Source organism: Pelmatolapia mariae, linkage group LG17 (assembly GCF_036321145.2).
Source record: "Pelmatolapia mariae isolate MD_Pm_ZW linkage group LG17, Pm_UMD_F_2, whole genome shotgun sequence".
In the NCBI taxonomy this organism is placed as follows: Eukaryota; Metazoa; Chordata; class Actinopteri; order Cichliformes; family Cichlidae; genus Pelmatolapia; species Pelmatolapia mariae.
The window spans coordinates 20,117,256-20,141,264 of NC_086242.1; the positions used below are offsets into that span (position 1 = coordinate 20,117,256).

Genomic DNA, 24,009 nt, shown 5'->3' on the forward strand with positions numbered 1-24,009 from the left:
TAATCTTATAGAGTATGAATGAATTAAATAAAAACTAAACATAGTTGTTGAGAAGTTCTGTCAATAAAATGTGCTTGTAAGTCGCCATCTATCGGCAGCTGTATGAAAATACAGCAGAGTGAGTGCACACCTGTGTAACTGCAGCTCCCCCTTCACTGTCTGTGAGCTCACAGATACCCTCACACCTGTGAGACTGCAGTCAGGCAGGTGTTTGACTGCTAACAGCCGTTGCATGTGTCTGGTCATTGTTTCTGAAGGTTCTGAGTGTCAGGGGCGGATCTAGAAGGGTGGCATGGGGTGGCAAGTGCCACCCCAAAATGATCTCTTGCCACCCCAAGTGCCACCCTAGTTTTGCATATAACAGTGTTGTTTATTAAAATAAGATGGCATTAACACTTTGAGCGTAGTTACAGTTAACAGTGAATATAAATGCTAAAACTGAATATATTGCATAGTGTTCCCCCCCTCCACCATTAACAAATGGTTCAGCCCATAGCGCAGACCGTTTTTTTTTTCTTCTTGTTTTCAGTAGTAAGCGATGCTTATGATTGTGCCAGAGCACATTCTGAACAACACCATGGGAATTTCAGAGTTCGCACAGGTGGTTGGTTGTTACACTCTGGAAATGGAATGAAGGTGAGTGTTATTAACCCTCTGTGGTCCACGGACACGCTGCACCTCCAAATCACATGACTGATTTAAGCTGACGCAGCAACAAGCTGCAGCCACGTTGACTCGGTTTTTCAGCTCATAGTGAAAGTTCGGACTTCAAAGTATACACCGGTTTTTAAATTTTAATTACAGGCCAGTAAATCCGGAGTTATGTTAAAAAAAATATATGTAAGCCATGCTTTTTTCTAAATACGGTTTTGTGTGTGTGTTTTAAAGCGTTTTCTAAAGACAGCGCGAAAACAGTAAAGAAAGAAAAAAAGGCACCTCTTTCCTATCGGTGGAAAAATGTACCATGTCGACCAATTAAAAGAAAAAGTCACGTAGGATTAGGTTGTTTCGGAAGAGGGGAGAGTTTTGGGAGTGACGGTAACGGCAGAGAGACGGCGTGAGCGAGTGAGAGAGAGAGTTTTTAGATGTGGGAGATTTGTATGGGCTCAAAATGTGGTCATAAATATTTTGTACTTGTAAATCAGGATTTGTATGTGTAAAAAAGATTTGTGTGTGGACTTAGCCAAAAAAAACCCTGCAAGTTACACGTACGAATTTTGACCCTATTTTTCTTCCTTTCATTCAATTCAATTCAATTCAATTTTATTTATATAGCGCCAAATCACAACAAAAGTCGCCTCAAGGCGCTTTATATTGTACAGTAGATAGCACAATAATAAATAATAAATACATCTGATTGGTCAATGTCATGTCAATCACAAATGTAACAATCCAATCAGAGAACAGATGGGTTTGGCTGTCGCAGGGGCGCTTTTTTTGAACTGCAGGTCTTTGAAGGGAATAAATGCCCTTTTACATGCCAACCCAGCGTTTTCCTTCATCACCACGAAGGAAAACAGTCTGTGGTCGTCTGAGTTTGGTGATTTTTGTGTCACAGGTCTACGTGCTTAATACAGGGACTTCCACAGCCTTTTCAACAGCGCTGCGGACCGCGGGGGGCGGGCAGTGTTTTGGAAATGACAGTCTTCATTACAAAGCTTTCTTCCTTATGAATTAGCATACATGTTTTTATTGAACATTTGAAGAACTAGCAAAAAAAAAAAAAACGAAACTCTTGTAGAGGACATAAAATCAGAGAGAAACGACAAGGAGCAGGTGCATCTAGTACAGGTAGAGCTGCTGCAAAAACCCACAGAGCTCAGCAGCCAGCGCAACAAATTCTGGATCCTTTGCTTTTAGTTAGCAGTTAGCATTAGCAGCACATCCTGCGTCCGATGTGAAAGGACTTTTATGCTGCGCACTGTGACTCACAGCCATCAGCCCTGACTTTGTGTTAAACTAATCCTAAAGTAATGATGGTATTTCTAACCACTGACATACCACAACTTTATCCTTTCAACAGCTGCTGAAAATTAGCGGACCTAGCTGCTATCGGATATTTATATAGAGATCCTCCAGCTTCAAACTGTATTACCCTTCAAGGACCTGCAGTTCAAAAAAGTGCCCCTCCGACAGCCAAACCCATCTGTTCTCTGATTGGATTGTTACATTTGTGATTGACATGACATTGACCAATCAGATGAAAGGAAGAAAAATAGGGTCAAAATTCGTACGTGTAACTTGCAGGGGGTTTTTGGCTAAGTCCACACACAAATCTTTTTTACGCACACACAAATCTTTTTTACGCACACACAAATCTTTTTTACGCACACACAAATCCTGATTTACAAGTACAAAACTGATTTACAAGTACAAAATATTTATGACCACATTTTGAGCCCATAGATTTGTGACGTTTAGCGTGGAGTTAGTGTAGTTAGTCTGTCGTGTAGTCGTTGTTTTGTTTTGTGTGTCAGTGAGGGGACTAATGAATGTCACAAAAGCACATTTGCAATGTAAACACTCACCAAGTAGCAGCGGAGTGATACACCTCCTGTTGTCAGGCCTGCAGGTTTATCCCTCTTGTCTTTTGGTGAAAGAACAGTTTTCTTTTAACTGGCACACATAATTTGTGGGGCATCTTATTGCAACACCTGATTGTTCTCTCATTTTAGTTTTAGTAATATTTTTAAATGGTTGTAGTATTTTTTTTTTTTTTTTTTTTAACGGCAGGTGTATTGACTGCATTTTTAGATAAATAGTTGTATATGTTTACAAAATGTGTGCATAAGTTTTCAAAATGTACAATTTATATTTGCATTTCAAGTTGTAAAAATAATAACTGACTCAACATGTCTGTGGTTTTTTTTACAGTAGAAAAATACTACTAGGATTTTAAATTTTCTGTGTGATTTCAGATCAGTAATACTAAGTATTTCAATGAAAAAACAACTAAATTCAGACACGTGAGGTTGAGCTGCAAAGAATGAAACCAAACAAGGCGAGGGGAAAAATAAAATGAAACAATTTGAGGGTAAAATACAAATGTAAAATCAAAAAGAGTCAAAAATGGTCAGTTATATTTTGGACCTCAGTGTAACCCACTGAGGTCCAAAATATAACTGACCATTTTTGACTCTTTTTGATTTTACATTTGTATTTTACCCTCAAATTGTTTCATTTTATTTTTCCCCTCGCCTTGTTTGGTTTCATCCAACAAATCATGAAAAATTAGGTTTAAATTTTTGTTCATGACGGTGCAGATTTCTGACATTTTGTGTAATTTAAGCTGTAACAATGTGATTGTTTTCTAACAAAAAACAGTGTGAAACTGAAGTTGAACTTGTTTGTAAATGAACCGCCCCATGTTGTGTAGCTTTCTGGATTTTATACTTATTGGGCTACATATTTATTTATTATATAGGCTATACAGTACATACAATTAAAACTCACATTTTTTATGTAACTAAAGTGTTTAATTATGTGGGCTACAGAAAATAATTAAGTTATAGACTATATTTTTATGAAAAACGTGTATACTTACTGCATTTGAATCATTTCAACCATATGTAACCACCTGCATATGTTTGAAAAAAAATGCTTTGATTTTGCCACCCCATTTGATTTCTTTGCCACCCTAAGAAAATTTCTCTAGATCCGCCCCTGCTGAGGATTCTTTTAAAATAAAAACTTACACGAGGGTTTGAGCTGTTACTAAGAAGGCATCAATGCTAAAACAAAAGACGTCAGTTTAGACTTGAATTAAAAGAATAGATGCTCATACAGGAGGAGATTGATATTTGAGTGTCAGGAACTGGAGTGAGAAGTGTCATTCAAAGAGAGCCACACAGTACAGAACAAGCCTGGCAGATGTAGGATGCAAAACAATATAAAGACCCTGGAAAGAAAACAAGTGAGAGACATCTAAAGACTTCAGAACAACTGCCCAGACACTTGTGAAGGAGTTAGCTAATGAAAACAATCACTCAGATCCTGCACAGGAATTAACTGTGAGGTCGCAGACCAAGAAAAACTCCACTTTTGCAGAAGAGACTAAAGTGTGCTAAGGACAACCTAGAGACAGATTATTCACGCTAGAAGTGAGTACGTTAGTCAGATGAGCTCAAACTGGAGCTCTTTGGTCACAGAGACGCAGTTTATGTTGTTTTTAAAGAGAAAAGCGAGAAAAGTACAACTCGAAGTAGAGCATCCCCACATTGAACCACGGAGGTGGGAATACTGTGAACGTTACTGACTCACTCCCACTGAAAATGTGTGAGGTGAACTGAAGACCAAGGTCCGTACCAGAAGGCCATCGAATGTGAAGGAACCGGAGAGATTCACAGGGGACGTGTGAGACGTGTTTCTGTGTATAAAGAAAATAATGTGAGCATTTAAAATAAAACTAGGATGTTTGAAAAATCGGTGAACCGCTCTGGATCAGCTCTCCACCTCTTTGCCTTCTTGAGTCTCTGAGTCGTTGCTGGTTTTTCTCCGCCAGTTTTGTTTTTCCCATCATTTATTCAGCAATGGTCTTCTGAACCCTCCATCCACCCTGACCTTCTCCCTTTTGCTGAAGGTCCGTCTAACTGTTCTACAAAGTTTGGTCGGAGATGATATACATTGTCAAAAGAACTGGGGGTCATTTTAAGCTTTATTCTTTAATGAAATATTAAATGTTTCATTCTTTGTCTTCTCACTGAGTGTTTTCTTATTTTTAGAAAATATCTGCTGGATTTAGTGGGTGTTCCCCATGTACTCACATGCTGTCCTTCCTGTTCCTGCACTCTTATAGTGCAGTCTGGTCTGCCCGTACACGTCTTACACGTGGAGTGTAACAACCTGAGTTACCGTTTAAATGAAGCGCAGCTCATAGGACAGTCTGGAGTGATGTCATACTGACATTTTTCAGGCTGTGAATGTGACGTGTAAGAAGCAGGGAAGGAAAGCAAGCTGTGGTGACTTTCTCTGGGCACGTTGGAAGTGGTAAGAAGATTTCAACATAAAAAAAAAAGTCAAAGACTTAAATATTTTTTAAGTCTATATAATATTTAATATTTCATTTCAGTGGAGCAGTAAAGAAAAATGTCAGGAACTGTAACATAATCTGGATTCTCTGAGACTCAGCATGTCAGGACTCATCTTTTCTTTAGAAGAAAACACCCAAACCTTTGCTCATTTACCTGATTTATACAGCACTTTTTCCTACATTTAGTGGAAATTTCAATCAAATTAGTCCATGCATGGCTGTAAATGTTCACCCGTGTGGAGTGAACAAAACACACACAGCAGCACAGAGACTGACACCTAAAATGAGAAAAGGACTAAAAACACTGAGTTTGTATCCGGTGGTGTCACTGCTCCGTTTGTTAAGAATCCAGAAGGCTTTCAACACTGCAAAACCTAAACTTAGGACATAATCAAAGCAAACTGAATCATTGTAGGTCTTAACTGCACTTTAATATTGCTCTAATATTTATTTAAAGTATGCGAGCAGACAAATTCACAAGAAGAAGCTTTTATCACAGCAGCGTATACAAGAATAACACAAACATCCCATCTATTTCTGCTCTTTGGTTTATCAGGAAGCCACGATGACGTCTACTAAAGAAGATCTTTGGCACACTCTTGAGAGTCTGACAGCTGAACAGTTCAAGAACTTTAAGTGGTTCCTGAAGGAGGAGGATGTGAAAAACGGTTTTCCAGCCATTGCAGAGGCCCGACTGGAAGGAGCGGACAGGCAAGATACGATCGATCTGATGGTGCAAAAATACCGCTGCTCAGGAGCTGTGCAAAAAACCATGAAGATCTTAGGGAAGATCAACAGAAATGATCTGGTTCAGGATTTGTCAAACAAGTTAAATGAAGGTAAAAATATGAAGAGCTGAAAAATAAAGGTTCACATTAGTTGCATGAATGATTGCATTTAATACAGCTTGAGAAAAATCCTCAATAAAAATGTTGCTTACAGCTTTTCTTGCTTTGGCTTGTTTTAGACCACAAGATCTCTGCAGCGCTTCCATGTGAAGATGAGACAAGGAGGGCCAAACTGAGGGAGATGAAAGCCCGAATTGATCTGATGATCAAGGAAAAGCAGATGAAGATCTGTGAAGTCAGACGCACAGCAGAGCTCAGCAGGAAGTCTGCAGAGCGGCAGACCTCAGACAGCAAGAGGGCATTTGAAGCTCTGGTGGCCTCTGTCCAGAGCAGTCTGGATAAAATCATTGGAGAGATCGATGAAAAGCAGAAAATGACACAGAAACAGGCTGGAGGATTAATCCAGCAGCTAAAGCAGGAAATCTCTGAGCTGACCAAGAGGAGCGCAGAGGTGGAGCAGCTTACCAAAGACCAACGTGACTTCTTGTTCACAAATGAGATGCTGACAGAAGCCAGGTTCCCCCAGCCGTCTTACAAAGAAACTGTGATAAGCACCGTGACTCAGCTGAAGGAAAAACTCAGCAAAGACATGGAGATGTTTCTCGCTGTGACTGAGCTGAACAGGCTCCGGCAGTTTGCAGTGGATGTGACGCTGGATCCAGACACAGCACATCCCAACCTCATCCTGTCTGAGGACAGGAAGCAAGTTCGCTGTGGTGACATAAAGCAAACTCTCCCAGACAACCGAGATAGATTTGACTGTGTTATTAATGTTGTGGGAAAGCAGAGCTTCTCTTCAGAAAGCTTCTACTATGAAGTTCAGGTTAAGGAGAAAACTTCCTGGGATTTAGGTGTCGCTAAAGAGTCAATAAATAGGAAGGGATCAATCACAGTGAGCACTAAGAACGGCTTCTGGACAATATGTTTAAGGGCAGGAGAGTACAAAGCCTCGCGTGTCCATCTTAGTGTGGACTCTCAGCCAAGGAAAGTGGGAGTGTTTGTGGATTATGAGAATCGTTCGGTCTCCTTTTATAATGCTGAGTCCGCACAACTCATTCATTGCTACACTGACTGCTCCTTCAAAGAGAAACTCCGCCCTTTCTTCAGCCCCGGGACTCTTCATGGTGGCCAAAACTCCACTCCGCTCATCATCTGTCCTGTCTATCACAACTGTCAGATCTGATCAATCATCCTTTCAACTGCGTGAGACTCGTCATAGAGTGGTCAGCTTCTCCACCTTTATTTATTTATCACCCCTAAGTGGACATCTGAAAACAAAAGGTCAGATGAATGCGACAGACTTATTACACCAAACCCTCAGCCAACTTTTGAGTGGTTCACTGTTAACCTGATGGGAGTGTTCAGGGGTTAATGTAGTTTGTAGTATTCAGAGGGTCCAGTGTGGCCTGCCGAATAGCACAAAAATGTAATCAACCCTTCACCGACCCCATGCTACGCAGCAGGGTCAGGATTGGGTCACCAGTCGTTAAACAGATGGTGTCATATGGGGCTGTTTGAATTGTTTATTTTATCGTCAGTTTTACAGCCTTCAAACTTAGAGCCTGCAGTTTGCCACGTCACACTGAAATAAGGTGCTTAAGAAAGGAACGTCTAGTTTCTTTGTAATGATAAAAGTCTAAGTGAATAACAGATGTGGGAAATAAGTTTTTACACAATTCTGAAGTCTTTGTGTGGCTCATGAGCCAAAAAGAGTTTGACACCCTGATGTAGGAGCTTTAGTTGTAATCTTGTGGAAGGTGTCACAGACGGGCCACAGTTTTACGCTCAGTACGGCGTTCCCTGACAGATTTTTTTCTCGGTATTCAGTTACATGGTTGAACAGGTAACTTTGGCCTGAGCTTATTTAAGACCATGCTGGTGACCACTGCACATGAGCTTCTGTGTCATATTTTACTCTAAAGGTTCAGGGTTTGGTCCCAACTCTAGAGAAGGAAAACCTTCCTGAACAATCAGAGAGAGAGAGAGAGAGACCTTGAGCCTTGAGGGTCTTATTTAACACACAGACAGTCATTTTTCAAACATCTCCTCCCTCCAGCAGATCATGTTTTACTTGCATGTCGAGTGTGGGGATCCAAACTGCGACGGTAACCGTTCTAACTTTGCACGCAGCTAGCAGGAGATAAACTCATTTAAATGCAGGTGTGGTTTTTCTACATTTAGACTCTGTGGTCTCACCGAGGCGCGTCTTTCACCATCAACTATCGCATACTTTCTAATCCTCTCTTTTTGCAAAATGGAGCAGACATGGTTTCAATTTTCTCACTGATAGTATCAAAGAATATAGAAACCTTTAAAATGGCACTTCATTAGTTTAAATACATTATTACAGGAAATATCATGACTCTCCAGTTCATCCATAACATTTTTCTTCAGTGTCACCTTCTTGTTCCTCATGCTTATTCTGCTGATGGTGTTTCATTGAGACATTTTTCCTAGTGCACTGTGCAATGCCACCACTCACTCAGTGCTTACTTTGATTTTTCTTTCTGTGTTTGAACAGGGATGTCAGACTCCTTTTATGTCATAGGCCACTTTGATGTTAAGTGAATCAGACCAGTGAAACTGACCTTTCTGTCAGTGTAACTACACAGTTACACCAACACATCTTAATATAAGGCAAATAAGTGCAGTTTTAACTGTACACCTCAGTTTTTCTGCATGATAAAGAAATATTGCTGTTGGGTCATTCCATCTTCTGCTCGACAGGAGCAACAGAAAAAAATCCTAAAATCTGAACGACCCAGGTCTAAAAAATACATATTTAACAAAATCATTCTGAAATCACATGAAAGTCTGTTGACGGACGACAGAAAGGTATCTAAAGTTTCTCCGCAGTCATTATATATGGTAAAAATTTGGATGATAACATTTTTTGTTCAAATCAGAGATGGTCAAGCATAAAATGTTTAAAAAGTTTGCTGATTTAAGATGGAATAAATGTGTAAATTTACAGAAGATCTGGTAGCTCATTGTCCAGACAGGTTTTTGTTAAAATTCTGATTTTTTTTATTTTTTAAATACAGATTTTTCTCTGATAAATGCTAAAAAAAATCAACAACAACAGTTTTCTGTTATTTCATTTGGAGTACAAATGGCAATGGGTGAGGTCATTATCAGTAGGAAAAGCTGTGACCAATAAAAGTTTAATCCGGCCTCCGGGCCTTATTTTTGACACACCTGGTGTAAATGATTTGTTTTCAAACATTTTTTTTCTTCTTCTTCAAGGAAGCAATCTTTACTGTTTACTAGAAAAGATCCACACTGAATTTTACTTTAATAAAGATGGGTAATGTCATCAGTCTTTTTTTTATGTCCCACATTAGCACCCCCCAAAATTTGCTGCAGTTTCCCTTCGTATTTGAGTCCCTTCGTATTTCCAGCGACTGCGTTGATATGTTACCTGTATGCAAACTTCCTAAAGTAATAAAGACACGATGGGCGGCTGATTACAAAATAACTTAACCACCAGGACACATAGAACTGCCAAAAATTTAACAGTAATAACAAAAACTACCTGCTTTGAGTTGGAGCAATAGATGATTCAGCCAACAGGAACCAGCTGTGCTAACGAGCCTCTGTGCTGCACTGCCTGATGTAATGTTTCAGTAAACTGAGAGGCACTAAAATCAGAAAACACCAACCAGAGGATACAGCGTGGTTTCATCATCAGATACCGGAGCAGTACTATCAGGTACTTGTGTACTGCAGTTAGACATTTCAGACATTAGCTGCCTTTCCAGTCCTTACACTGGACCATTTTAGAAGAATTATTTCTTTTTGTTTGGTTAAGCCGCTTCACTCTGACCTGAGGGTCGCTGAATTATGCATGAACTGGACTGAAAACAAACATACAACAAATTTGAAATTTTTGACTCACATTATTGTCAGTATGTACGGAGGAGGCCAGGAGGGAGGTCCAACAGTGAGTGTCTGCAGCCATCTGTAAAACACGGCGGAGGCTCTGCCATGATTTCTGGTACATCTTTTGCCTTCTTACAATGCTGTGATTGCAGTCATTCCCCAACTCTGTGTGAATGGTAATCATAGCCATTGATCAGTGGTCTTTGATCAATGAGCTTATGCTATGTCCAGATGAACAGAATCAACCTTTTGGAATTCTCTTGTAAAATGTAAGTAACATGAAAATTAAATTATAAACTATTTCTTTCAAACACCCTGGAGGAAATGACACGTGATGAGCTGAAGACGTTCAAGTGGTTCTGAAGCAGGACAACACCAAGGAAGATTTCTCAAAAAGAGCCAAAATGATTTTAAATCGGAAGTTTTTCTCCAAGCCTATCAAAACTGAAGGTTTTTCACACTTCTGCTTGTCAAGAAGGAATCACACAGCTCGTAGATAGAAGACAACACCAAGCTTTTCATGCTTATTAATGAACACACACAACAATTTAGTGCAGACACAAAATAATCCTACAGATACTTTTTAGTCACTCAAAGGTAACTTTGAAAATCTGCCCAGTCCCAGAAAACATGCCGAGTTCACTTGTCCTAACTCAGGTATTTACAAAAGGTTGAAAAAGTAGAAGTTGTAAACATAAATGAACAAACACTGAACGTTTTTAATGACTTCACGTTGCATTAAAACAACAGCTGAACGTTAAGACTGACCATGTGTGCGCTCTGCTCTGTGTTAGGTCTGAAAACTCTGCAGACTTCAGTGATGGGACAGAAATCAGGTCTAACAAACTGCAGCACTCTTCATGGCTGTTTCCCTTCACTACTACTCACAGCGCTTCAGTTGTTCCACATTTTGCCTTTTTCACCTCAATACTCTCCAGACAATACTCCAAAATGACAATATGGAAAAAAGTCTGTGTGAGCGTCCTATTTATTAAAAATAAAACATAAAAATAAGGTTTAAACACAACAAAATGTAGAAAAACTGAAGCTCTGTAAACACCTTCTGGGTGAGTTGTATCTTTATCTCATCATCTTGAACAAACACATCACCTGTGAGAGAAAACAGCCATGAAGAGTGCTGCAGTTTGCTGGACCAGAGTCTGTGGACGACATAAATCATTCTTCTAAACTCTCCCCTGCATAAAGAGCCACTCTCTAAATTACATGTGATAGCTCAGACACATCTTTACTTTTTAGCTTCTTCCAGCTTTGTTTCTCTCTGAAAAACAAGCTGCAAATTGCAGCACGAGCATCGAGTGATGCAGGGAGATTTTTGTTTATTTGGCGTGTAAACCGCAGACTCGTCTCTGAAACTGTATTTTGAGCAGCCAGCAAAACAGAGCTCGGCTTTAGTACATTATTTTCTCTCATGTACACAAACGGGCTCTGCAGCAGCGTTTGTTTATAAGTTAAGTCTCACAGCTCCTCAATCTCTCTCTGTCCACGAAGAGTTTTTACGACTTGTGCTTCAATATTTTAAGGTCATGTCTGCCAACAAAGCTTTGAGAAAATAAAAGCATTTAAATTGAAAATGAGAAAATAGAAAACTGTAATAACTGTTTCACACTCTGAACTTGTTAAATTAACACAGCCAGTTTTCTATTCTTACACATTTACATGGATTGTGTGACGGTTTAAAAATCCAGCTGAGCTGTGGTTTAAGAACAGCGCCACCTTTTGTCCGATAACAGCATGTGCGAGTTGTGTGACTAAAGTTCATTTCAGATGTCTGCAGGAAATTTATCCAAACATGTAACTGGAAACCCCTCTTTTCTTCTTTTGTTGATTTTTTTTAAGTTAATTTCTGCTTTTAAGTTACTGCAGTTGTTTTGTGTGCTCGTATTCCTTCAGTTTTCTTCTCTCACGTAAGATCATGAACATTATGGAGCTCACTGAAGAGCGAATCAAACTAAATTAATAATTCGTGAGCCTTCTGTTGTTAACTCTGCTGCACAGATGGGCTGCTGAGGCGTACAGACGCCACGCTCAGTCTGAGGGTTTGTCTGCACGCTCCATTCTGCCTCCTAACATCATTAATAAACCGAGGAAGCAGGAAGATGTGAGGGGAGCACCTGCTGAAGCTGAAGCAGCAGCCATAGAAAGCCTCATGCCTGACCGTGAGACCAGGAAGAGCTTTTTGTAGTTCTTTAAATGCAGCTGACACCAACCTTTTGACCTCTTGAGGAAATAAAGAGATCAGATTGACCGTACTTATTTTCTCATGAGTAGGACACTGCCCCAGAGATGAGGGAAGCCTTCAATGAGAGTCAGTGAATGATGAAGACATGGAGGTCAGAGAGCATGTCACATCTGAAGCTCCAGCTTTTTGTATGGATCTTTAGCGAGTTTTTCACACATTTATACTCATACATCCATCTGACTGGCTTTACAGGCTAACCCTTTGAGTTTATTGCTCTTAAAGAAGTCTGAAGCAAAAGGAAGCTGAGCTGGACTGATTCAGACATGACCTCTGGATTATCTGGCTGAACTCGACCTGTCCTCAGTCCTTCAGAGTTTTCCCCCCCATGCTTTTCTTCCACTGACTGGGATCCATAATTCCCAGTTTCAGTCATTTAGGATAAAATAAAGGGACTCACAACAGAAGGTTTTAATGTAAAATTATATTTAATCTGCAAAGTGCTTCTCAAAAATGAAAAAAAACAAAACAATTCCACTGAAATAAATGCAGTTTATTCTATACATGAGATCCTGTCACGTGACTGTGCGTCAAACCATAGGCCAGAACAAAAGCACTCACACAGTCTCAATGAATAAAATTAACACCAGAATCTCTTCTCTGAAATTAAAATTCAACTTTTACCTTTTGATTCAAAACAGACAAACATGTGAAACTGGACCAGTTCAGCTTTTGTACTTTGTGCTGAAGTGAGCATTGACTTTGAGGATGGAGACGTAGAGCGTGAGGCCGACGAGGAAGAACTGCTGCTGCTCTTTCAGCCAGACCAGCTTCATCTTCACCTGCCCCTCAGAGCTGCGGTACACCATCAGGAAGTCTGTGCCGCTGTAGCCCAACGACTGCGACTTCTTCACCATGGAGATGGTAACCGGGGTGCTGACGCACCAGAAGGGTTTCTGGAACTCGTCCAGCAGGGTCAACGTCATGACGCAGCAGTTCTGAAGACAGAGTCAGAGCGAGACGTCACGACGCGCTTAGTTATTCACACCAACATCACACAACCTTAACACACGCAACATTACACTTTAACTGCAGCTTAAACTCAGACATCACATGTGTAAAACACATCTGCATGAGTTCATACATTTGGTTTCTTTGTCTGTACTGTGCAGAAGTCTTGAGCCAACCCTCATTTCTTTGTAATTTGTCGTTATAAGGTTTTTCCTTTGTTAGGGCAATTCACACCGACCTGTGAATCATTCAAGCTCACAGGATGAAGCTGTATTGTGTCTAGATCCAACTCAGCAAGGAAATCATTTTAGCCAAAGATAACACAAACTGACATAAGACTGTATTTTTGCACCAAGGTGATTCCCAGAGAGCTGTTAGCCAAAAAACGTCTCTCAGCATGATTTGCAGTGGGTCTCTAAAAAAATATGAGCAAACTGGACAAATGGAAGATAAAAAAAAAAATAAATAAATAAATAAAAATAATACACACTGGCATTTCAAAATCCTATGTCACCTTGTTGAGAGGTAGCTTGAGACCTCTGCACAGCACTATAAATCTCTGAATCATGTGTGTCAGACGGCTGTACCTCTACCGAGCCTTCCAGTTTCTCCCTCTTCCAGGGCAGATGGATGCTTCCAGACAGCGATCGGTGCTGGGACACGTTAGTCCTGCTGATGACCTTCATCTCAGCAAGACCCTGTTGAACTGACCACAGGCCAGAGAGTGTTGGTGATTTAAGATTTTTCACTTACTCAGTTTGTTGACTTTAGAGTTTCCATAATGTGAATCCACCAAGTGTGACTATCTGCACTCTATGTGACAGGATGGAAGTTACCGATGTCGTTACACATGGTGGAAAAACAGCTGGTTTAAAAACAAAACAAACAAACAAAAAAAAACCCTCGACAGACAACATGGCACCCACCCCTAGTCTTTACCTTACATTATAAGAACAAGTCAAATGTATAACTCAACGCAGCGCAAATGTAAGGAAACAGAATTTAGTGTAAATCCTAAGATCCGAGTCTAAAGTGCAGTTTCTTGGCACGTTTTAATTTAAAAAGTTACATTTGCTCTTTTGTGAAAGACTCCCTGCTTAACAGGGAATGTAATCTCATTACTCCGTGATTACTTGTGCTGCAGGAGAGCCGGCAAAAGTGTCCCGACATGATCTGTGTCCTGGTATTGTGCAGGACGAAGTGCAGAGTGTAGCCGTGGAGACCAAATTTAGGGTCAGAGTCGTCCACGGGGGGCGGGTCCAAAGGTTCGGAATATGGGCTGCAGGAAGGGACAAATGAGCATTAACACAAAACTGAATATTAAACAAAGTTTCTCTTAAACTCATGACAGACGTACAAGTTTGTCTTTTTGTGAATCAAACATTTAAATCAGGCCCATTTATTGTTAATATTATTCGGCATCACAGGAAAGCCAGGGTACTGATGCTGGCCTGTTTTAAAGCAGGACCACTTCCTTAAACTTACCAGACTGGAGATCCCAGCAGAATCTTCTCCACCAGCCTGTGGAAGTGCAGGCTGATCATGATGAAGGCTACGTTGCCCCGACCCTACACACAGAATCTTCTTTTACTTTTATAATTCATTTTATTCTAATAAAAACATACAAGTTAACGTTACAGAATTAGAGGTTTCACTGCAGAAGAACTACTTAAAGATGTTCTGTTATTTTAGGGACACTAACAGGAAAAACTGTATTTAAAACACACAGAAATTCCCTCAGGAATTAAAACTAGGGGTGGGACTCTTTGTAATTAATCACATTTCATCACATAAAAAAAAACAAACAAAAAAAAAAAAAAAAAAAAAAAAAAAAACTGCATTTCAATGCAAAACAGAAAAAAAATAACATCCCTAGCCAAAATTAAGCAGACTTATTTTAAATACTTTAAGTACATTTTCAAAATGGTATTGTCTTTAAATAATAATAAAAATTTCAACATAAAGTGCAGTTTTTCTTCTTAATAAAAAAAAAAAAAAAAAAAAGGCAGAAACAAAATGGTATTTGACCAGCTTCACCTTTGAACTCCGAGTAACCTAATGTACAACATAAAGCCAACTTTATGTTGTACATTAGGTAGGACTGGGCGATATATCGAGTTTTTAAATATATCAATAAATTTTTATACGAGATAAGATTTGTGACAATATCGTTTATATCGATATAGTCTATGTTACGTTATAATTATACCTGTGGAGCCGCAAGTTTGCCTATCTTTTGTCCACTTTTGTCTCTACGTTGCGTTACTCTGCCTCGCCTCTCCTTCACTGAACACAACTCCCCCTCCCCCATCGCTTCACCTGCAGGCAACGACAGGATGGACTCGGCAGCTATCAAAGGGGGGCTGGTCGGTAAAAAGAATACATTTGGAGGTTACTATTTTAGTGCTGTCAGCGTAACGTTTGCCCCATTAATGCAGTTATGGCGTTAATCTCCGTTAACGAGTTACCGCGGATCGCCCCGTGCGTGGGGCTGGACGGCGTTAACGAGCTAACCGGGCTAACGCGTTGATGCTTGAAATCCTTTCATTTTCTCAAAAATCGACAGTGTGCCTAATGTGTGAATTCTAGTTGTGCTTACTGACTGCGAACCGATTTTATGTGGTACACAGCGCTCAGAAAACTTTCAAAAAATGTTTTGGTACAACTTTGGTAAGCTAAGGAGCTGCACTGCTTGATGGATGGTCGGAGCATTACGGCTACCGAGGAGCCTCGCGGAGTGATACTACTCTGCTTCAACGTAATATTACCGTACTGTGTGTGTATAAGGACCACAAATGGCACTGTTTTAAGAGACATGGTTACAACAAGGATTTCAAACTCAAGGCTGTCAGTCACACAGTAGAACTTGGGAACAGAGCAGCTGTGAAATCTGTCTTTGTTATTAAGCTCAGCGTCTTTTAGTTTACATTTTGACTGCACAATTGTGAGCTTTTTGTTATGCACTAAAACAACATTGTTTTATTTTATTTATGGAGCATTATTATTTAATAAATGCTGATAATTTATTTCGAGTAATTTTTTCCTGTACATCTACACTGTATGTTAATAAGAGTGCCTATGTGAGATTTGGGACACAGCTTTGACTAAGAACTCTTTTTGTTCTTACTTAGATAGATAGATAGATAGATATCTATCTATCTATCTAGCTAAAGAATATCGAGATATGAATTTTGGGTCATATCGCCCAGGCCTAACATTAGGTTAAAACTGTGTGATCATCGACCATTTCAGTGGAAAAAAACAAAACAAACAACAAAACCCCATTGGACTCACAATACCTCCATTCCCATTTACTGTCCTTCTCCTTCAGCCAATTACTGTCAACTTAGACAAACTAGCCTGTTCACATTCTCAGAGCTCAGTGCAGTTCTCCTTTTTGTTACTATGAGACTGTTAGGGTCGCTGACCTCTAGAGGCTCTCCCCATGTGAGAGAGCTTTTTCTCCTGTGTTTCAGGTCTGCCTCATAAGCCGCAGCTGAGATGTGTTGCAGCTCATCAGCCACTGAATAAAGACTGATGTCTCGAAACGCCACACCCCTTTTAATCCTTCCCTTTTCCCCAGGCTGTGAGCTGCAGTGGTTTGGGGAGCGGGTTGTAGCTGTGTATGAATTTATCAAACTTGGTGTAACTAAAGGTTCTTATTTCTGTGAGTAAAGTGTGCCTTTACAGAGACATTTGTGAACCACAGTGGAAGTAGATGGAGGTTCTCTGCTGTTTTTGTTTCAACCATTTTTTCTCAGGTTTTGTGACTAGTCAGGCAGCTCAGCCGTTGTATTTTTGTTTTCCCGATAGATAGATCTTGGTTTGTTTTTTAGTTAGAAAGGGAGTGTTTTGTTGTTTTGGCCTTGGAGACCCTGACGCAAAGAGCTTCCCTGTGTTTTATTTAGGACTTAACTGGAAAACGCCTTTTTTCAAATTAATTGCAATTAACACATTAAATTCCCACCTTGATTTAAAACTAATTTAATAATCAGCAGATAAACATGAGATGTTAAACAGATTATGAAATGTGCGTCTAAACTTACAACACCTAGATTTAAAACTCACAGAAACAGAAAAGCCACAGAAACGTTTTTGTTCCTTTAAAGAGTTTTGTTAAATATTTACCCTCAAGAAGCCGATGACGACTCCCGGCGACAGACACGCAAGCCTGATCTGTCCGTCTCTGCCGATGAGCTCATACGGATGGGTCTCCATATCCAGGTTTAAGATCAGAGAGCGCCAGGCCAGCCTGGAGGAGGATGAGAGCACACCTGACCTGAGCATCAAATTTAATTACTGACAGAATTCAAAAGGATGAATAAATTTGATTTTATCCCACAAGGGAAATTAGTCTACAATAAATAACATAAATGTATTACAGGCCCAGAGTGAGGGCTTCATACTACCAGATATTTATTAGTGGTGCAACGGATCACGGTTGATCCGAAATCCGAACCGATCCCACTCCACGGTTCGGGACGCACGTGAGCCGAAGATTCAAAAAAAAAAAAAAAAAAAAAAAAAAAAAAAAAAAAAAAAGTATGTGTATGGTGCGCGTGGTCAGTCTGTCAAGCGGTAGTTATGGCCAGCACTAGAGGTCCAAGTGGCAGAGTAGAGGAGTTTGCAGCCTTTTGCTGCCCAAGTCCGACTGGGCTAAAGCTATTACAAAAGCTATTGGGGTGTTTAGCTGCAGACGGGAGGCCGTATTCCCTTGTGCAAAACAAGAGGTTTAAACTGTGATGAACGTGCTTGAGCCACGCTATGATATCTCGTTGCGCGTCCACTTCAGTGTGACAAGATCGTTCCAAGCATGTATGAGCAGGAAAAGTTTAAAGTTATGGCTGAACTGTCCCAGGCATCTTCTGTTGCTCTAACTACAAATGGGTGGACCTCCAGGGCAACGGGAAGCCACGTGACCGTGAGCGCAGCCCAGCCAATTCCAGTTTCCATCAATGGCAGCTGCTACTTAGTTTTAACATTACTCTTATTATTCTCTCTGGGTCACAAAATAAACTTAAGATATTTTCAGGCAAGAATGTAGCTGTTTAAACTTCAAATATCTGCTCGATTTATCAAGACATCAAATATTTGCAAAAAGTGCTCCGACGTTTTCGGAGACGTCTGTTATCCACCAGCTCGATAGCTAGCCGGGGGTTCAAGGCTCACTAGAGCCGGCGAGAACACCGGACTCCCGGCACATCGTTTTCAAACCCCCTGCGGTCTTTCACTGCTCAGGTTAAACATGATATATAAGTCATTTAGAGAACTTAAAAATGTTATTGTTTGGCCTTTTTCAGTGTTTTATTTGTTCCTCAGTAAATTGGTCTGGTGAGATTAAAGTTATAGTTTTCACACAGCTGAATCAAACAGAACACTGTGAGATGGTAGAGAATTTACTCCAGTGTCCTGTTATATTTGAGGGGGCAAGAAGCAGACAGCTGACTTTAAACTCCACCGAGACAGGCAGCCCTACTGTCATTAAACTCATTTCCTTTAAAATCCTTCTCCTCACCTATAAATCCCTCCATGGTCTTGCCTCCCAGGATTTATCTGATCTTCTCTTGCATCCCATCTCAGATTCTACATTCCACAGATAAAAACTTACTATCCAACCCTCAGACTGTAGTCTTTCAGGGACAGCCTTCAGTGCTCTTTAATGCTGCCTGCTCATTGACACCCTTGACTTTTTGTATAAAGCGGCCCTGGGTTCCAGTTTCGTCTTATTATTATTATTCTTAAATACAGAGAATAACACAGAGATACAGGTCTGTGGCCGTCTTACTTCTCCTTCCTGACTCCGTAGAGCTGGATGCTGTTGATGTGTTGGTAGGACGGAAGGCGGCCTCCGCTCCAGTGGACGATCATGGAGGACTCGAAGTAGTACCCTCGGCTCTGCTCCAGCACAACCACCTGACCCCGGTGAGTGTGCAGCATCAGCTCCCAGCTCACATTCAGGTTCCTGCAAAAATCCAGTGAATAAATCTATATTACACAGACAGGAAACACGGGCCGCCCCGGAGTTCAACCAGGAACCGTTTTAGTGACTTAACCATTTATCCAGTTATGGGTCACAAACTCATGAAACCGACTAAGTGACCCTGAATTAAAGAAACAAACACTTTCAGAATAACCTGAAGAGGCAGCGGCTTGTACCTGAGCACCCACTCAGTCTGCTGGGGCAGGCCGGTGAATGGGCCGATGTCTCTCAGCTCTCCTCTCCACTTGTTCATCTCTCGCCCAGTTATCGTCCTGAAGTACATCCACTTCCAGCAGCCCGTCGATCGATCCTCCGCTGGCTCCATCTTCACCGCCACGTTGCCCGCCGCTTTTGGCTTCCACCCAAACTCTGACATGTAGATCCTGTACCACAAGACGCTGCAGAGAAAAATGTTTCTTTTGCATGTTTCTGCTGTTCGTGCAGGAGCTTCTAATCTCACCACCTGGTGGGTAGATGAATCCCTCCACCTGCTGGCTGCAGGGGTGTATTACTCCAGGTGTTTCTAGGCTGTGTTCATGTTGCAGCTCAGCAGGTTTTGATGTTGCGAATTTAAAACGTCCTCCCAATTTTTTTAGGACAGAAAACAATCACAGAGATCTGTTTGTTTCATTTAGTGACTATCTGAACATTTTTTAAAAAGTATTAAACACTTTCAGCCGCTTCGTAGTTAGAGCCCTGCATATTTAACACAGTCCACCGAGTCCACATTTAATGAAAACTAAACTGAGATGCAGGCACTGCTGGAAATCCGGGCGTGTAAAATTCAGGATTTACTCTTGAAGCCATCCGATGCAAGGCTGTGCAGGTGTGCTTCGTCTTACTTGTCATTGGTGAGCTGGTAGAAGAGCTTGCTGACGTGGCTGATGCAGAACAGCGAGGACACGTCCAGATACGACAGAATCTTGAGCAGAATCTCAGACGGCAACCCGGAGAAAAGATGAGCAGAAAACAGAGTGAGGCCTCAGAAATTTAGGATTTTTGTGCAGGTCACTAAAATGTACCTGTACCTTTTAAAGGAGCCCTACTGTGCATGATTTTGCATGACTCACAGTCCAAATATCCTCAGTTATGTTATCCTGGGCCTTTGTGCAGCCTGGAAGTGGGCAGATTGATCCAAATATCTACAGTATTGATTCCATTATTGCCATTAGAGTCAAGGTTAGCTTCAGTGATAGGAATAATGGTATTAAAAAAAAAAAAAATTATATATATATATTACATTACACACTGGCATTTCTGTTCATGTTGCAGCTCAGCAGGTTTTAAAAAAAAAAAAATAAATAAAAAAAAAAATAAAAAATCAGCTCCCAGTAGACAGCTTACTGGCAGCACACAAGTGCTGCTGATTGGCTGAGGAAGAATAAAGTAGTCATGGCAAACCAATCACATGACCAGTTTAAGATGACATAGCAACAAGATGCTATGTCAACCCAAGACAAGCCTGAGTGTCTATTTTGTGTTAAAAGTGGGGACTTTAAAAAACATTCCAGTTTTTAAATTGTGTTGATAAAACCAGAGTTATGATTTTAAAAAAAAATTATGTGATGTGTTTTTCTGAATACTATGGTTATGTCTACTAAAGAAAAGGGAAAAACTGTTTTCTAAAAAAAAAAAGAAAAAAAAAAGCGCTTGCGAGAAATCTTGCCACCAAAAAAGGAAAAAACAAAGAAAGCGAGAGAGTGTGTTTTGAGATGTGAGAGATTTGTGACACGTCGCATCTTTGGAGTGTGTAGTTAGTGGGTTGAGAAGACGATCATTTTGTTTTGTGTGTCAGAACAATGAGGCGACTGTTGAATGTCACTGTTGCTGCCAAAAAGCCACCAAGACAGATTACAGTGTAAACGCTGGCTCAAGGTGGGAAACAGTACGAGTGATACACCACCTGCTGTCAAGTGCTCCTCTGTCGTATAGTGGACAGAAATTATTTTTTGGAGTGACACAAATAATTTCTGTGGCATCTTAGTGATGCAGAACGCTTGATTGTTCTGTAAATAGTTTGAATGGTTATAAAAGGTTTTTATAGGTATACGTTTTTAAAATTTACAATTTATATTTGCATTTCATGTTATGAAAATGACTCTTAAAACATGTTTGTGGTTGTTACAGTAAAAATACCTTTTTTCTATTCTGATTTTGTGTGTTCAGTCTGACTTTATAGCAATTGTGTTAATACAGTATGTCAAAATGGAAAAACTAACTGTAAATTCAGATATGTGCGTTTGTCCTGAAAAGAATGATACCAAACAAGACAAGATAAATAGTTAAATAGTTTCTAAAGGTGAAATGAAAGAAGTAAATACAACTACTTTTTCAAAATAACTTGCCCAACACTGGTTAGCTTACCTTTCCACCAAGTTCACTTTGGGAAATTCTGCTTTTTTGTTGTCTGTCGGTGCTTCTGGACATCTACTTAAAAATGACGAAAAAAATAATGATAATCATTTTAAATTCAATAATACATTAACTTAACGGGGGGAGGGGGGGGATTTACCGGGGCTCATTCCCGCCACACTGCCTCGGGTTTGGGGACTCTGAACTCGGCCACCTCCGGCCGCTGGTCTGTCTTCTGCTCGGTCGCCTGGGACCTGGCCGTCCTCTGCCGTGACCCTGCTGCAGTCTCTCCAGAACTGGCTGGTTCCACTTGTTCAAAGTCTGGGGAAAACTGCGGAAAATTTCACTCTTTCTCTCCGCCATGATGGATTCGTCTGAAGTTGTTGGCCGCGTTCACAATGAGGCTGTGGCTTCCGGACAGCTCTCACCTTCACAATAAGAGCCTTACCACTAGATGGCAGCCACGCGTTGGCTAAGCAGCTCCACAGATTCACGCAGCATTTCTTAAATATTTAGCATCATTCTATCGTTTTTAAACGTTTACCATTACCTGTGCACATGTTTTATACCAACAGAGGTGGCTCTAACAGCCATAAGAATATTTTGTTCTACCCCTAACAATGGCATCCTTCACTTGGTTCCCTGTATATCTATGCCACCGGTGTCAAACTCCAGTCTCCAAGGGCTGGTGTCCTGAAACCTTTATATGTGTTCCTGCTGCAACACACCTGAATAAATTTAGTAGATCATTAGCAAAACTTTTGAACTTGACTGCATGCTGAGGTGACAATTCAGCCATTTGATTCATGTTACAGCAGCTCATCAGTTAATGAACAGGGAGCAATAAAAGTACTTTTTAAGTACATTTTTCCAAACACTTATATTTATTTAAATTTACTTGAGTGGGATTAGGGAGTGCATGCCAGCTCAACATGAAGTCAAGTTCTATAGTCTTCCTAATGACCTACTAATTTTAGTCAGGTGTGTTGCAGCAGGGACAGATGGAAAAGTTTCAGGACACTGGCACTCGAGGACTGGAGTTTGACACCCTGATATGCTTTTTAATACTCTTTCTCTTATTTCTCTTTACAAGTACCTCTATTCTTTATTCTCAAGAAAGTCGTACAAGTTCTATTGTGTTATTGCAAACCTTGTCAAATTACTCAGGGATTCATATTTAATTTATTTTAGATTTATTTATTTAGGAAGTGTATAGCAGATAATCAGGAGGTCCATTTCAATCTGATCAAACCACTTCACCTGGAAGCCATGAATCAACAGCCATCTTGAAACAAATATGGGACTTATTTGGACAGTTATTTTTGAATGATCCAAATTCAATTCCATTTGTAATGGTGAGCAGTATTGACTTTCCTTCAAAAACGTGTTTTAAAACGATTCTTCTGGAAGTTCACTCTGATACATCTTTGCTCAGTTCATTGATGGTAACTGATACTGCTCTGCTGTAGGAGGCTGCTTTTGGTGAATGAGCTGTAGTCTGGGATCATGACCTGATTAGCAAGACTTGGTCAAAATTAGTAAAGTTGGTGTTGAGAATATTCTGGGTGTGGTCCCAGTCTGCTGAATTGACCTATTGTGTGTGTCCATGTGTTACACAAGCATGCTACACTGTGTAATTTAAGTAAAAGCCATGAAACCTGAGATCACACATGCACACACACACTCACGTAGTGACTGAACAAACTTTATTGTCTACACAACACTACCCAGAAGCAGCAGCAACAAACCTCTCTTTGTCGGTCACGTAAACATGTTTTTGGTCTCCAAGCAGCTTCATAAACACACACAGCCTGTAAAGTGATGATGTCCTCATATGGAAGACTGCGGATGATGAAGAGCGTCGCTCTCTTGAGCATCACTGACAGCTTTCTGGGACTTACAGCAAAGAAAAACAAGTTGGTCAGAATTACTTGGTGAGTACATGGGCATCACATTCACTAATGTTCACTGTTCTTGTGCTTTTTCACTGATCTATTTTTAACCTCTGTTTAAAGCTGCACATCAATGTGCATGAATAGATACAAACTGGTTGCAAAGACTCAAGCTACACAATGACTCCAAAAAGGCAGAACCAAATGAAAAAAAAGATGACCACAAAGAGTCTCTTTCAGTCTGGCTGTCTCTCTTCTTCTGTGTAAAAGACATGGTGGCTGTGCACAAGGCTGTGCCCACTATCTCATAATCTGACCAAGATTATTTTTAGATTTGTTTCCAATGTTCTGTTTACAGGAGTAACATTGCACATTTCTGTCACTGTCTTTTATGACAGACTGCTGCTCACTGTGGAGGTGTAACATAGACAGTGATCACTCATTTAAAGTGAAAGTAGCATACAATAATACACAATATATCTCATATGCTATACCTATCAGTAATATGGATTATACACAACTTCAAATAGGAGAACATTACACTTATACATATACACTTCAGTGTATTCATAATACACTGAAAAAAAATTGTTGCCACAGAGAGAGAGAGAGAGAAAGTACCAGGGGCAGAAGGAACAACTGGAGCAGATGTGGAAGGTAAAGTCCAAATAGGATCAGAGGTCTCTGTCCAGAAGAGCACAGGCTTAGTAACAGCTAAGATACTGCACCAAACCCTCAGACTCCCAGGACTTTAGTTTTTTTTTATTATGTTTACGAAAAATAATACTAAAAATACTAATTAAAAACATAAACAAACA

The 24,009-nt window shown here is 40.3% G+C and overlaps 2 protein-coding genes and 1 pseudogene across 5 annotated transcripts; 2 read left to right on the forward strand and 1 right to left on the reverse strand.

Annotated features, from left to right (window-relative positions):
* LOC134615929 (NACHT, LRR and PYD domains-containing protein 14-like) overlaps positions 1 to 24,009 on the forward strand; it is an 851,239-nt pseudogene that overhangs the window by 43,631 nt on the left and 783,599 nt on the right.
* LOC134616003 (E3 ubiquitin-protein ligase TRIM21-like) lies at positions 535 to 8,134 on the forward strand. Of its 2 annotated transcripts, none has more exons than XM_063460764.1 (3): positions 535 to 636; positions 5,586 to 5,868; positions 5,997 to 8,134. In XM_063460764.1, the coding sequence occupies exons 1-3, from the start codon at positions 631 to 633 to the stop codon at positions 7,058 to 7,060; spliced, it is 1,353 nt and encodes a 450-aa protein (XP_063316834.1). In that variant the 5' UTR covers positions 535 to 630; the 3' UTR covers positions 7,061 to 8,134. The 2 variants fall into 2 exon arrangements, with proteins under 2 accessions (XP_063316834.1, XP_063316835.1); XM_063460765.1 differs by lacking the exon at positions 535 to 636 and adding an exon at positions 4,880 to 4,986.
* LOC134616010 (F-box only protein 15-like) lies at positions 12,455 to 23,170 on the reverse strand. 3 transcript variants are annotated; one of them, XM_063460779.1, is made up of 10 exons: positions 23,048 to 23,170; positions 21,460 to 21,630; positions 19,790 to 21,374; positions 19,124 to 19,345; positions 18,753 to 18,929; positions 17,096 to 17,219; positions 14,453 to 14,535; positions 14,101 to 14,246; positions 13,555 to 13,673; positions 12,455 to 12,954 (listed from the first exon to the last, which is right to left on the reverse strand). In XM_063460779.1, the coding sequence occupies exons 4-10, from the start codon at positions 19,321 to 19,323 to the stop codon at positions 12,682 to 12,684; spliced, it is 1,122 nt and encodes a 373-aa protein (XP_063316849.1). In that variant the 5' UTR covers positions 19,324 to 19,345; positions 19,790 to 21,374; positions 21,460 to 21,630; positions 23,048 to 23,170; the 3' UTR covers positions 12,455 to 12,681. The 3 variants fall into 3 exon arrangements, with proteins under 3 accessions (XP_063316849.1, XP_063316847.1, XP_063316848.1); XM_063460777.1 differs by lacking the exon at positions 23,048 to 23,170 and having other exon boundaries at positions 21,460 to 21,712; XM_063460778.1 differs by lacking the exon at positions 23,048 to 23,170 and having other exon boundaries at positions 19,790 to 21,377; positions 21,460 to 21,712.

What these genes read in the sequence shown, in the direction of transcription:
- LOC134616010 (XM_063460779.1), bottom strand. Translation starts at nt 19,323, where the DNA reads ATGTCAGAGTTTGGGTGGAAGCCAAAAGCGGCGGGCAACGTGGCGGTG. An exon ending in CAGACTGAGTGGGTGCTCAG is followed by an intron (nt 18,930 to 19,123) that starts GTACAAGCCGCT and finishes GGATTTTTGCAG; the next exon opens with GAACCTGAATGTGAGCTGGG. An exon ending in CCGGCTCTCCTGCAGCACAA is followed by an intron (nt 13,674 to 14,100) that starts GTAATCACGGAG and finishes GCCTGTGGTCAG; the next exon opens with TTCAACAGGGTCTTGCTGAG.
- LOC134616003 (XM_063460764.1), top strand. An exon ending in GTCAAACAAGTTAAATGAAG is followed by an intron (nt 5,869 to 5,996) that starts GTAAAAATATGA and finishes GGCTTGTTTTAG; the next exon opens with ACCACAAGATCTCTGCAGCG.